Genomic DNA, 14,418 nt, shown 5'->3' with positions numbered 1-14,418 from the left:
ACCTGCGCGCAGGGTCACTTGTGCGGCGGGTCACCCGTGCGGTCACGGGTCAGGGGCACCAGGCCCTCCTGCAGACTCCCAGGTGGTGCAGGCAAGACCAAGAGGGTGCCTGCTCCAGACCCGCCCTCACAGACGAGCAGCGTCAGAGCAGTGGCGGCCCTCCGGTCCTGAGGTCAGAGCTCTGGCCGGCAGCGTCTGGGAAGCCTCACCGGCTTCCGGGACTACCCTCACCATGCCATCAGGGGGTGTGCCACGACAAGCTGCGACTGGTTTCCATGGCTTCCAGACTAACGAGGAGGTGTGTCAACAGCCCTCAGAGCGGCTTCAGCGACGCCTGGGAGCACCCGTGCCCCGGGGGAGCACATGGAGGGCACATGTGGCCTCGGTGCGCACAGACGCTGGCGGACGGGGACACCCAGCAACGCAGTGGGGGCCTTGTGCAGGAGGATGGGGGGGTGGAGGCTGCAAGAAGGGCTTACTTCTCGGAATCCAGGGCGATGAGTGCGCTCTCCAGGGTCTCCTTCCCAGGGCCCTGGGAGAGGCCTGGCGCCGGCTTCCCCAGCCCAGCCGGCCCTGTGGGGTCGAAGCCCTCCGGCACCTGGGGGGCCAGGCTCTGCGGCTTGTCCTCCTCTGAGAGCAGGGGGCCAGCAGCGCTTCGGGGAGGAGGAAATAAGTGGAATTCTGAGTTTTAGAGACATGCAAACTCCCCCTCTTACGGAAACCAATGAATACACAAAACAGGATCCCCCAGCCCCCAGCTGTGCTGCTCCTCCGAGACGGAAAACGACCTCGGGCTCACTGTCTGTCCCGGCCCAGAGGGCAGTGCCCAGACGCAGACCAAGTCCCAGGGAGCACTCAGAAGTGAGGGCAGCCTTTCCTAGGCTTCTGGACCAGTGTTCAAATTTGCTTTAGAATCCACTCCAGGTTGAATCTCAAGTCCACTGCCTGACCAATACAAGGAACACCTTGGAATTTTGACTCAAAGAGCATTAAACTTATAGACTAACATAATTAATTCACAAAAATATGATGGCCTCAACACCATCCCCATACTAAGTTCTGAATGTTTACAATTTGAGCCTCTTAACCTTCAGCGGATTTTCAGTCACGGGTTAGGGTAGGTCGTGAGTTTGCTGCTGTTTTGAAGGCTCTCCTTCACCCTGGCTTCCAGCTGGACAGGCTGGTGAGGACAAGGCTTCTGACACCTTTTCTTAACTGATCATCTGGACGACTAACTCCAATTAGCTCTACGAGTTCTTCAGCTATTTCCACCTAATTCTTTTAGGAAGAAAACTATATGTTTGCAATACAAATCCTTCTCTTGTAGACTGTTTCTTGTGTGTTCAGCTAGGGCGTCCTAAACATAGCACAGTAACAGCAGACCATACAGCAGCTGATGCTGACGCTCCACGTCGTACACGTACACACAGGTGCACGCAGGCAGGGACAGGCACGCACAGGCACCGCAGGCTCAGGGAGCACTGTGCTTCAACACAGAGCGCGGACACACATCACGGAGGACGGTGTGACACAGGTCCACACACAGGTGAATGAGTGTGCAGAGGAGACACGTGCACAGCGCAGCGAGCAAACACAAGTCACCGTGCCTCCCAGCCTCACGGGTCAGAGCTCACGGCGCGTGCGCCAGCAGGGAGACCCCTGGCGGCTGGGGGCACATACCTGCCCGTGGTGGTGTCGGCCCTGCCCTCTGCCGCACAGCTCTTCTCCTGCCCAGGGGCCAGGGTCACCGTGGACGTCGTGTCTGCCTTTGCAATGGTCACCTCTTTGGCCTTGGAGGTCTCCTCCCCACAGTGGGGACAGTAGCTGGCATTATTGACTCGAGAGGCACAGGCTTTGTGGAAACGATGAGAAATGCTGCTCTCAGGCTGACATTCCATAAAATTACCCTAAAGATGGGAAGGCAACAAGTCATTCTCACTGGGATAAAATGCAGAAAAGCAAGTGAACCCGAGGTGCAGGCACATGTGGGGCAGGAAGCCGGCGTGGGGAGGAGAGAAGGCCTGTGGCCCTGCACCCTGCTTGAAGCGGAGGGCATCCCCACCCCCGCGCCTCGCTCTGCGCCACGCTGCTCAGCGGGTGAGCCATGTATAAGACCAGGTCGACAGGAGACCCACGGAGGACACACCCGGGAAGCAGACTCACAGCCCTGAGAGCTGGCAACAGCCCTCAGCAGAGTCCCCCAGCCGCAGGCGGGGCTCTGGGGCAGAAAGTGGGACCCGGGGCCATCTTTCAGCAGAGGCATGGAAGGATGTGGAGGACTGGGAGGACACAGAGCCGTGGCATCCGGAGAAGCCCCAGGAGAGAGGCTCTCGGCCGGGAGCACGAAGGGCCACGTGGAGCCCGTGAGCCCAGGAGAGGGCCTGGGAGCACCTGTGGCTGAGCCACCGAGGACGGCCCGGGGCTCTGCAGGTGGCAACACGGGGCAGGCGGTCCTGCCGGGCAGCGCCAGGAGCAGTGGGGAGGGGCTGGGCGTGCCCGGGAGGCGGGCGGCACTCACGGCCGTGCAGAAGTAGCCGCAGCCGGGGCAGCACTGGTGCTTCACCATCCGGCCCCGGTGGTCCTCACACAGCACCAGCAGCGGCGCCTTGCTGGACGGACGCATCAGCTCATGCTTCACCACGCTGTTCGTGCACCTGCCCAGCTGCAATCGGGAGAGACCGGGTCAGCGCGCCACACCCAGCACGGGAGGGGGTCAGGAAAGCAAAGGGTGCAGGCGGTGCGGTCCTCCACATCCACCAGCCCACCAGAAGAAATGGGTCCAGTGAGAGTCAATGCCCCCCCACCCCCGCACAGAAATCAGGAGTGTGCTGGCTGCACGACTGTGTGTGTCTGTCACACGTGTGACAGAGACGCATGCTGAGAAGCAACCTCAAGCACGTGGACGATGCCTCGGTAAAGTTCACGGGATGGAGATGAGGGAACCGGCTCTGAGGGCGTCAGCCGCTAAGGCCGAGGTGGCCTGGGTATTCAAAGAGAAGAAATATTTTTGGGAAAGTAACAGCAGCTTAAGAATTCGATGGAATCCCACAAAAAAACCAGAGCAATTAGACAGCAAAACCAAAACCAGAGATGACACTTAAAACCAAAGGCCACAGAATGCAGGTGGGTGGGGTGGGCCTTGAGACACCAGGGTGCGGGCAGTGACAGGGCAGTACCCTACGGACCCGGGACAGGTGGGAGCCAGACACCAGAAGGGCCTCCCTGTACCCCAGAAGAGCAGGCAGCCTGGGAGACGCTGCCCAACCCCAGCGGGTCCAGCTTGGGACCTGGGGCCAGCACAGGCCAGCCACAAGGAGCCCTCAAACCCAACCTCCAGTCAGGGCACAAGGAAACCTGGACAAAGCTGAGCTGAGAGAGAGCAGGACAGGGCGAGAGAGAGAGAGCAGAGGATGGAGAGCAGTGTCCTCAGAGTCCCCGCCTTCAGCATTCTTGTTCACTCTCAACAACGGCTGAAGGCCCAAAGAGCTTTGCCCAAGTACAGTACACCCATTCATACCGACCATGTTAGAATTTAAGAGAGAATTTAAATTTAAAATAACAATTAAACCTATCACATAAAGAACATATTTTACATACTAAGTAAAAAAAAACAGTCACTAAAGACCACATAATGTATGTTCCCATTTATATAGGCAAATCTATAGAGAAAGCAGAAAGTAGAGCTGGGGGGATGGGAGAATTTGGGCCTGACGCTAACATGTTAAGGGGATGTGGTTATTTTGGGGTGATGAAAATGTTGTAAAATTGATTGTAGTGATAGTTGCACAACTCTGACTTACTAAAAAACATTGAATTTTACTCTTTAAATGAAAAAAAAAAAAAGAACATATTTTAAATAAAAATTATTTTTAAACTATTTAATGAGCAATGTGTCATTGTTTTGTTTTATACTGTTCACAAAATTCTTTAACATCTGGTTTAATAAGACAGCCAGGTCGTACATCTGCTTCTGCATTCGGAGCAAACGAGTGTGGACATTCTTCTCTGGCTCCACAAGGGGGTTCCTTAAAAGATCTGCTGCGATGTGCATGTCTCAGTCCACCACCCACTCATCTCGTCCCCTACCCCGAGACCATCCAGGTGTCCTGACTGTGAGTGACTGTAACACCATGGAAATCACTCGTGCAAACATACAAACGCTCCTGTGTGCTCTGTGAAGCAGCAAAGAGAGGCAGTTCACTTTCTGAGAATCATTTCAAAAATGGTCTTCATAATGGCATTTCAGTATCACTGTGAAATGATGCTCTGAGGCCAAGATGAATAGGGCCCTGCAGGCCCAGGGGTGCGGGGAAGCTGCAATAATACCAATAACACAAAGACTAAAACCTGCTGAATCTGTTTAAACACGTGAGTTCGTAATATTTTAGAAGCAGAACTGGTCAACCTCCAAAAACAGAGAACAAACCCACGGCCTCAACGACCAGGAAATGAAGAGAAGGCTCTTCCTCTGGGGCTCTGCTGTGTAACGTGACAAGGTGAAATGACAAGTCCTCATGAAACCATCAGCTGCCAAGTGAACAGTGAGCAGCACAGATGCACACTGAAACTCTGAGGGGGTGCCAAGCACAGGCAGTGAGACCCCACAGCTCCAGCGTCAGAAGAAGAACCCAGAGGCCACGCCTTGGCTGGGGTGCACCCCCGCCACTGAGCCAGGTCCACCTGTGTCTAAACTGCAGACAAGTGGGCTGGACGCCCTGCGCGTCTGGGAGCCGCTGACTCCAATCACAGGGTCCAATGGTCCTGCCGTTCCAGAGAGAAGCACAGAGGATGAATGGGCGGCGGAACACAGAAGCCAGGTGGCGGCTACCCGGGGCCAATCCTGCTTTCTGCCCCTGGTGTGGTTACTGGTGTGCCCACCACCTGAGACAGACTCATCAAGCCCAACATCTGACCTGCATTGTTTTCTGGATCAATTTCCCAGGAAAAGACCCTGAGTCACTAAGACGAACTGCAGGGAATGGCAGTGGGGAGAGACAGCCGAAGCACCGGCTCATTACTCGGAAAAGCAGGAAGAGACGTCACTACTTGCTCTACGAACACAGGACGGGCCCGCTTCAGGGCCCAGCAGCCCTGCGGGTGAGGGGGTTGCCTGTCCCAGCGACACTGCGGTCGTGGCAGGAAGTATGGGAAGCTGCCCAACTGCTCACCGGGCAGCATTCGGCAGAGCTCTGAAGGCACAACTGCCCTGCAGGGAGCCTTGAGGAGCTGTGGGCAACGGGACCGACGCGTCCCTGAAGGCGCTCTGGCCAAACCAAGCTGGACGCAGGGACCGCCGCATAGCCCGGACGAGTGCCGGCCTCCAGCCCCGTGACCCAAGATAAAGGGGACCAACCGGCCGGGAACACCAGGCCACACAGACGCAGGGCCACAGGCGGTGGCGGAAGCTGCCTGCGTGTGGCCAGAGCAGAGGACACACACATCCAACCGTCCGCGACGCGTAATGTGACAGCAGGAGCCACTGCTGTTTCTGCTCCACGAGACATGCCGTGACCACTGGCTCAAAGCCAAGAGTGGCGGCGGCTGGCCCCGAGCAGCAGGGTCAGCAGTCAGCTGCGAGACTTTCTGTATGGGAAGCTCCTCTAAAGAAGGTGGGTGGGGCCTCAGCCTCTGCCATCCACGTTCAAGTGCACAGCCAAGCAGGAAAGCCTCTGGGAAGCGTGGCCTCAGCAGAGCAGTACCCACGGCCATGTCCGCCCCCAGCCTCAGCATGGCCACACAAACAGCCCGCCTCCCCAGGCAGCCTGGCGCCGCCGGGCAGGGCACCCCCCGACGCAGACGCGGCGGCTCACCTGGTGGTCCACACTCTCTGTGGCCATGCACTGGTTGTTGGCCAGAGTGGTGATCTCCCGGCTCTTTGGGGTCTCCATCCGGCAGCTGCAGAGGGGCACCTCCTGGAGGCCATCCGTCTCGCCTGCATCAGGACCGTTGGCCAGCCCTGCAGTCACAGCAGACGCGTTGAGTGTCACCGCCATGCCACCCGCCCAGACGCTCCGCTACACTTGGGTCACCGGCGACAGGGTCCCTGCAGACACGCTCACGGCAGCACACAGGGAACCCAGGCCAAGACTGCACTCCCCACGAGGGGAGCGCTCGTCCTCCCTGCTCCGCTCAGAGCTGCAGCCACAAATTAAATGCTTGGGCCACTCAGAAGGGGGGCTTCCCCGGTGGCTCAGGTGGTGGAGAACCTGCCTGCGACGCAGGAGACTGGGCTCCATCCCTGAGTTGGGAAGATCCCTTGGGGAAGGGAGTGGCAACCCACTCCAGTGTTCTTGCCTGGAGAACTCCATGGACAGAGGAGCTTGGCAGGCTACAGTCCATGGGGTCACAAACAGTCTGACACGACGGAGCGTGATTCCTTTGCCTTCGAGACACTTGGTAGTATCTGGAGACATTTTGGGTTTTCCAGGTGGCGCTAAGTGGTAAAGAACCCGTCTGCCAATGCAGGAGACATAAGAGACATGGGTTCAGTCCCTGGGTCAGGAGATTCCCCTGGAGGAGGGCATGGCAACCCACTCCAGTGTTCTTGCCTGGAGAATCCCATGGGCAGACGAGCCCGGTGGGCTACTGTCTATGGGGTTACCAAGAGTGGGACATGACTGAAGCAAGTTAGCACCACCTGGAAGGGTTTAGAGGCAGCCTGTTCAGTCATGACCCACTATAACCGCACAGAGAGCTTGCTTCTCCAGCTGAATGACGGACGTGTGGAGGAAAACAAAGAAGAAAACCAGGATCATGGCAAGCCTTTCGGGCACAGCAACATCACCCCGACCTGCCTGCAGGCAGGCGAGGGGGCAGCGCCAGGGAAAGGGGGCCCACGGTCAGGCTGGCTCCTGGTGGGGACACAGGCCAGTGGCCAGAAACAGCCCTCAACCCAGCTACGGCTTCCAAAGGAAGGCAAGTCCCTGTTCCTTCTCACAGCACAGTCCCATGGCCCACTCCCCTCCCTGCGCGGGAGCCAGGCTGGGCCCAGGACACTCGGGACCCAGACCCAGCCGTGCCCTGGCGGCAGGAGCAGCCGGCTCATGCGAGAACCAGACTGGAGGGCAACCCTGAGACCCCAGGGATCCCGCCCTCGCTGCCTCCCAAGAGCAAACGGAGGGGTGTGACCCACCTGCACTGACCCCGATGCTGCTCAGCTGACTGACTCTGAGCCCAGGACACGGGCCGCAAGGCCAGGGCGAGGGAAGGGCCGGCCAGCAGGCCAGGCAGAGGAGCTACAGGGCGCCAGATGGACGGGTCCCAGTGGACCCTGTACATGCCCCCCGGCTGTGGCCATCTGCCCACAGCCCCAGCCAGCCACCGGGGTCAGAGCAGCACCCAACCCCGGCTCGGCAGACCCGGGGGCACGGATGAGGGCCACTGCGCATCCCAATGCAAACGCTCTCTGGGCTGGAGCCGGGACGCCGTGACCAGGTCGGTCCTCGCCTTCCCGAGGGTCCAGGTCACAGGCCAAGGATCCCCAGGCCGCTGCCCTCTCTCGAGGGTCTGAAACTCCAGGACTGAATACATACACCTGGAGACCCCGACTTGTCCCTGCAAAGAGCTGGCTCTCCAGATACCGCGTGACTGGGCGGCCCTGGCAGGGCTGGCACCGTGAGAAACACCCTCAGAGAAGCATCTCGCCCCGCGCCCGGCAGCTGCCTCTCCTCCTAATGCAGGGCTCCCACCAGCGAGGCCCTTACTTAGAGGAGCTGAACAGAAGCACGCGAAGGCAGAGGCCACCGCCCCTCAGCCCGGGGCTCAGCCTAGACAGGCACCCCCGCCGCACTGCCCTCACACCACCGACCATGCGCGATTTGGTAAAATAAGCACTACTTCCCGCAGGCGTCCAAGTCAGCACACTCCTGAGACAAAGCTAAGAACGTCTGGAAGCAGAGAACACACACGTCACGTCACTGGGAAGGAGGGCGTGAGGGGTCACTGGATGGTTTCTGCTAATTTGCAGCAAGAAGAAAAGCTGCTGTTTCTCTGATGGAGAAGCCTGTGACTTCCTTCCCAAGCTACAGATGTAGTTTCCTGAGTTGAACAAGCACCCAAACTCCCCTAGTGCTCACAGCCAAAGGCCATCCATCTATCCTTTCCACAACGTCTGGCTAAACCCTGCCGGAAGCCATACCCTTCAGCCACCAAAGTCCATGAGACAAAGTTAACAGGGGTTTTACATCATCCCCAGATTTCAAACTGATTTCCCACAAGGGCCAAATAGCTGTTAGCTCCTTTTCCAGATAAAGGTTTTTGGATGGTGGGAGTACACAGCCCCAGTGCCAGGACCCCAGCACCGTGGAGCAAGGACCTCGGTGAAGGGCCCAGCCCCGGACACGCACCACGGGGCATCTGAACACCAGCAGCTCAACCCCAACACGGGCACACATTTCTGCCAACACTGCTGGAGTCCGAGGCCATGAAACAGTCAGGTTACGCAGAACACTGCCACCTGCGGGCAGAGGCACCTCCCACGGGGAGCCGACAAGAGCTCGTGTGGCCTGTGGGACCGCCACCCCAGCAGGTGTCTGCACCCAACCTCTGGGGCACGGCGACCGGCACCGTGTCCTGCCCGCGCAGCATCCAATGTGCCCTCCCCCCACTGGCCCCACCACGCACGCGTTCACCTTCTGTGTCAGAGGTCAGCGCACCCTGGACATGGAGATTCAAGGAGTCCAGCGGCACCTCCATGTACCCCCCGCCGTCGCCAGGCGCCGTTGGCTCCACACTGCCCGAAGACGATGCAGAGGCTTCAGAACCTGCAACCAAAGGTGCCCTCATCAAACGGGGGGCTGGGGCCGCACCGCCACCCCGAGGCACAGAGCCTCGCCAGCCACGCAGATCCCACACATGCGCGTGCAGACCATACAGACGCTCGCAGGTACACAGATCGCACACACATGCACACGAGACACGTAGACACTTGCCAGACACAGATCACACACATGTACACGAGAGACATACAGATGCTAGCCAGCAACAAACATCTCACACACGCATGCGTGTCATTCAGATGCTCACCAGCAACAAAGATCACACACGCGCGAGAGAGACAGACGCTCACCAGCAACAAAGATCACACACGCGCGTGAGAGAGAGACAGACGCTTGCCAGGCACACGGATCACACACGCACGCCAAGTGTCATACAGACATGTGCAAGACATACAGACGCTCACCAGCAACAAACATCTCACACACACGCGTGTCATACAGATGCTTGCCGACAACAAAGATCACACACGCACGCTAGACACACGGATGCTCGCCAGCCACACAAATCACACACGCGCACATGCGAGACGTACACTCACCAGCCGTGCGGATCACACACACACACCCGCCCACACTTCTCCTGCCTGGTCCCATTTCCACTCGGGCTCCCCGGGGATGGGGCAGCCTCGTCAAGGAGAGCAAAGGCACAGACACATGAAAACGCCTTTCTCTACACCCTCGTGAGCTGGATTAAAGCTGATAAAACGATCTGAGGACACAAGTACAAACACTGTACACACATTCCATGTTAAAGTAAGAGAAAAATCGAATGGCAGGTTTGAAAGACTAGCTGTTGTGCGGCAGCTAAGGACGCCTCAGACACACAGCATCACTGGGAACCTGTCCAGCTCAGGCCGTGGGCTCCAGGATCCACAGGGAAAGGCTGGAGGGAATGTCCATCCATGAGAACGGGGTTTAAGGAGCCCCTCACCCGCCAGAGGGTAACACACTCTGAACATGCCAACGAGAGGCGAGTATGCAAGTGAGGAGCCATCACGGGGTGAGAGGTTCCTATCTACATGACCCAGGAAGCCACCTGGGTATCAGTCATCGTAAGGGCATCTCACTGAAGAAGCCTGTGAAAACGGGCGTTTACACAGCATAGTTAACACCTCCAGCAAAGGGCAAATGCCCACACTTCACAGACAAGCCACTGATGTTATTTCAATGATGGGAATTGAACAGGTATAATACAGAAGTTTGGTATCCAAAGACCCTGAGTCCAGGCCAGTCTGCACCCAAATCTCAGGCAGGAAGGAGCTGACCGCCTGCAGAAATCACCACCCACCTGAGGAACCCCAGTAGACTGTACAATTTTAAACACTTTACAAAGGGAATACAATTCAAAGTCCTGCTTGAATAAATATTCCGGCAGGCATTCTGCATGCTATACCCAAGACGGTGGCGATCAAGCTTTCATCCCAGGCCCGGTGACTTCTAGTCTTGGGTCTACAACGGCTTGTCAGCCGACAACAGAAACACGGGGTGTGTGACCTCGGGTGATGACTCGAGGCAGCGAGACGAGGAACCGTGAGTGACGGAGAGGAGCTTCAGGGACAACATGGAGCCTGGCGGGCCAACAAGCCCCACGCACCACCTGACCCAGACCCGAGCGCCCGCCGCGCGGGGCCGCCAGCGGCCCTCTGCACTTCGAGGGCGGCTCCATGACCTGCTTCTGCATCAGAGAACTAAAGCCGTGCAGCACTGCCCACCAGCAACGACACGGCTGACCCGGTGACGCGTGGAGAAGCCAAAGAGAGGTGCCCTCCGTGAGCGGGCCCCACGGCGCCGGCCCCAGGCGAGGACCCGCAGAGCAGCGCGACGGCTGACTAGGGAGGGGTCTCGGCCAGGCACAGGGCGTGGCAGGACCTCCTGTCACAGGCGCGAGGGGGGCTCACCAGCCCTGCTCCAGAGGACTGCACACCCCCTGCGGCGTTCAGTCCTCCACAGCAAAGCTGCAGACAAGGGCTGGGCCCTTGAGCCTGAGGCCATTCCGCTCCCAGTCTGCCTGGGACAGAACCACCCCCGGATCAAGGGGACTGACCAAACGGCTGAGCAGCGCTTTGTGGCCCAGGGCCTGGCCCCAGGACACTGAGGGCAGGGCACAGGGTGTGTGGGGGTGCGGGCCACGGGCAGGAGACCGCCGGGCAGCCCTTGCTAAAGCAGCTCCGATTAAGTCCCTTCTGGGGTGTTTGCTGTCCTAACAGTGGAGTCCTCCAGGTGAACGCAGCCCTGCACAGACCCCAGTGCCGAGGCGCGCTCCCGCCCAGGCGTCGCGCGGCTCCGTGCCTACCTAACACAGAGCAGGGCTTCTTTTTGCTTCTCCGCCTCCTCTTCCTCGCTGGCTTGATCCAAGGGCTGTCAGGCTTCCCCTTCCTCTTGAGGAACTTCTTCTTGACGCTGGACTCAGAACTCTGGGGAGTGGGGAGAGGGCAGAAAGGCAGAGCGTGGGCTCCGGGCGCAGAGGCTCCAGCTCCTGCCCTGTGGCCACCACTCACCCGCAAGACCCCGCTCACTCCCAGACGGTCCCTTCTAGGTCACATTCGTAAAGATGCCCATGCTTGTCCCTAAACACACTCCAAGCCGTTACTTGAGTTTCAGCACACACACCAAAAAATAAATGGGAGAGTTCTACCAGACACTAAAGCAGCTCAGTAAGTGAGTCCACTTTCAATCACACGCACCCATTCACCGTGCTCAAAGGAAAAGGAGCAAAGCTTCAGTCTGCTTCAAGTCTACATCCAGGTTAGCCAGAGCCCAGAGAGCAAGAGGCTGTCACCACTCATGACACGCCACGATTCCTGAGTGTCCGCATCTCACACCTCCACGCAGGCAGGGTCTAACTGCCTTGAGCCAGACAGACAGAAAGCCAGCCCACAGACCACGCTGCCAAGTCTGACACGAGGGTCTCGCAGCCTCGCTGGCCGTGGGTGAGAAGACACCTAAGGGCCTATAATCGCGAGACCCTCAGATACCGGGGCGGCTCAGCGCCCGCGCGAGAGCCGCCTGGGAGCCTGGGCCTGGAGCTGGGCCCCAGCGCCTTGTGCCTCGCGCAAAGAAGGGAGGAGCGCGAGCTACACTGCACCAGGGCCAGGCCCCGGGGAGACACGCGCCTCGCCACAGCGCCGCCCTCGCGCCCTCCTCTCAGCCCCCACGTGGCCACCGTCTCCCTCTCAGAGACCTGCTCTGGCTGGACGGACACGGCCACGAGCTCACCGAGCCCCGCCGCCCGGCCGCCCCGCCGCCCACCAGCCGAGCCTCCGACCCCGCCCTCAGCTCTGAGCCCCGCCCCGCTGGCCCGGAGGCCCCTCCCACTCTGCGCGCAGGACCCAGGGATCCGCGCACGCCGGGGTTACCAGGTCGGACTCGTCCCCGTCCTCCTCCTCGTCCGCGGTGCCGGCCGACTCCTGCTCCTCTTCAGACTCACCGTCCACCTAAGCGGCCACGCGGGGGCCCAAAAGAGAAGAGAAGCCAGTGACCCTCTGGGGGCAGGCACCCGGACCCCCGTGCTGAGGGGCTGCTAGGGGCGCCCGCGTTCCCGCTCCACACCAAGGGCCCACCTGGAGGGCGGCCCTGGCGTGGAGGAGGGCATCAACTGTACACAGATCAACGTGCGTGGCAGACAGCAATTAGGAAGGACCAGCGCACACGGCACAAACACAAAGTGTAAAACCAACCCGCCCCTGCCGAGGGCCCAGGCCGGCCCAGGCTGCAGCGAACACTCAGACCCCTTCCAGGTGGGCACGCGTGCCCAGCCTCCCGGCAGCAGTACCCTGCACACTTCTCTGAGTCACCTTCTTCTAACGAGAAGTGTGTTGCAGAACCCCTCCCGTCACATAACAGAGGTGCCCGTGCTCACCGCCCCTACCTGCACAGTGACCCTGAAGCCCGTGCGCACCCGTGCCCTCCTCTGCCCTGCACACATGCCCACTGTGGCTCCTCCAGGGGCTACAAACCTCCACGATCGCACAGGACAGCTAAGACCACCCCCCCCCCACGGGAAACAGCAGACACGGGCTCCCACCGCGGCCGGCGCTGGGGGTGGGGGGTGCCCACAGCCCCAAGCACCCCCAGCCCTGCGCCTGTTTCTCCCTCTGAGTCCGGGAGACCACACCCCTGGCCCTTATCTCCCCTGGGTCCCTGCTTTCTAGTAACTGTGGGAGCTACACACCCACAGGAGAGATCTCCTCTGCCTGCTAAACATGTTACCAACATTTTCCTACCAAGTCTTATGGGCTTTGCTTCTCCTCTTTCTTTTTATATAAAACTTCTTAGATTCCAACCGGACGAGTCAAACCTCTCCACTTCCCACTTCACAGCTTCTGGGTTCGTGTCTTACACCAGCAAGCCTTCATCGGAGATTAGAAGAAATGGTTTCCAAAGCTTTTTTCCCACAGTTGAGTATTTTGTGTTAACTCTTTTCTAACTTCTGGCTGCACTACACGGCATGTGGTGTCTTAGTTCCCAACTGAGGAATGAACCCTCGTCCCTACCCTGGAAGCACAGTCTTAACTACTGGACCACCAGGGAAGCCCCTGTGTGGACATTTTAAATCTTCTGGAATTTGCTTTCTTAAGTAACAACTTCTCTGATTTATACCTACCCTTGTACACAGTGGTCTGAGTGTACTCAGAACCACGAGACCACCGCCCTGTGTGTCTGGAATGGAGCCCACATCTCCTGTGCCCCGTGACCACCTGCTGCCAGTCATCCTGGTAACATTCACGGAGAAGCTCACGGCCTTCGCCCCCAGCTGGAAGCCCAGCTCTGACAGCAAACTGCCACGCTGCAGACGGACGGCAAGGTGGGCGGCCGCCCCGCGTGGTGCCTGCCCAGCCCCACCAAGCCCCATCCTGCCAACCCTGCCCCTGTTCCTGCCATGACACCCCCACATCAGGTGACCCCACCAAAGGTCCTGTGAGGATTCTGATGAGTTTAAGGATAACATGGGGCAAGGGAAATTACACAAGGGATCTCCTCATTCAGACAAACTATGAGTCATTCCATGAACTTATGTTTCTTTAAACCTCTCTCAGCAAAGTTATATAACTTCCCTTCCAGGTCACAGACATCTCTTGTTAAGTTTACTGCTAGGTGCTCTGGCGGTGTTTCAGGATGACAGCTAACTCTGGGGGTGATACTGGCTCTGTGTTCCGAGTCCTCAGCTGCTGAGACGGCCCCAGGACCATCAGGGAAGCAGCAGCCCCTGCACACAGGCCTGGCTGCGCCGTCCTGACCTCCCTGGTCGTAAACGCCAGCCAGCGTCCTGGGCATCCTGCTGACAGGCTGTCCGCGTGTTCTCCGACTGGCAGGACCACCCACGCTCGGCTAACCGGCTTCAGTGATGAGGATTATATTCTCGGCAAACTCTCTCCCTTGTCCTTTTAAGTATTAATGCTCCCTCTGGCTTTCACCTCACAGCTGCGCGGCAAGAATGGCCAGCTCGGAGCACCCGTGTGAGGGGAGGTGGGGCTACCGCTGCTGTTTAGACACTAAGTCGTGTTTAACTCTTCGTGACCCCATGGACTGTAGCCCACCAGGCTCCTCTAGCCATGGGATTTCCCAGGCAAGAATACTGGAGTGGGCTGCCATTCCCTTCTCCGGGGTTCTTCCTGACCTGGGGGTCACACTGGGGTCTCCT

At 58.8% G+C, this 14,418-nt stretch overlaps 1 protein-coding gene across 12 annotated transcripts in view; it reads right to left on the bottom strand.

The window, feature by feature from the left end:
- Nucleotides 1–14,418, bottom strand: part of EHMT1 (euchromatic histone lysine methyltransferase 1) — a 109,556-nt gene that overhangs the window by 29,266 nt on the left and 65,872 nt on the right. For 8 of the 12 annotated variants that reach the window (XM_061434339.1, XM_061434340.1, XM_061434336.1 and 5 more), the window contains 7 exons: nt 12,134–12,211; nt 11,071–11,191; nt 8,631–8,762; nt 5,811–5,956; nt 2,519–2,662; nt 1,681–1,907; nt 480–653 (listed from right to left, as the gene is read on the bottom strand). In XM_061434339.1, coding sequence (XP_061290323.1) covers nt 480–653; nt 1,681–1,907; nt 2,519–2,662; nt 5,811–5,956; nt 8,631–8,762; nt 11,071–11,191; nt 12,134–12,211 — 1,022 coding nt within the window. The remainder of the gene's footprint in view (nt 1–479; nt 654–1,680; nt 1,908–2,518; nt 2,663–5,810; nt 5,957–8,630; nt 8,763–11,070; nt 11,192–12,133; nt 12,212–14,418) is intronic. The other 4 variants (XM_061434330.1, XM_061434332.1, XM_061434333.1 and 1 more) reach the window with 2 other exon arrangements.

This window comes from Bos javanicus, chromosome 11 (assembly GCF_032452875.1).
Source record: "Bos javanicus breed banteng chromosome 11, ARS-OSU_banteng_1.0, whole genome shotgun sequence".
Taxonomy (NCBI): Eukaryota; Metazoa; Chordata; class Mammalia; order Artiodactyla; family Bovidae; genus Bos; species Bos javanicus.
This window is presented reverse-complemented; position numbering and strand designations above follow the sequence as displayed.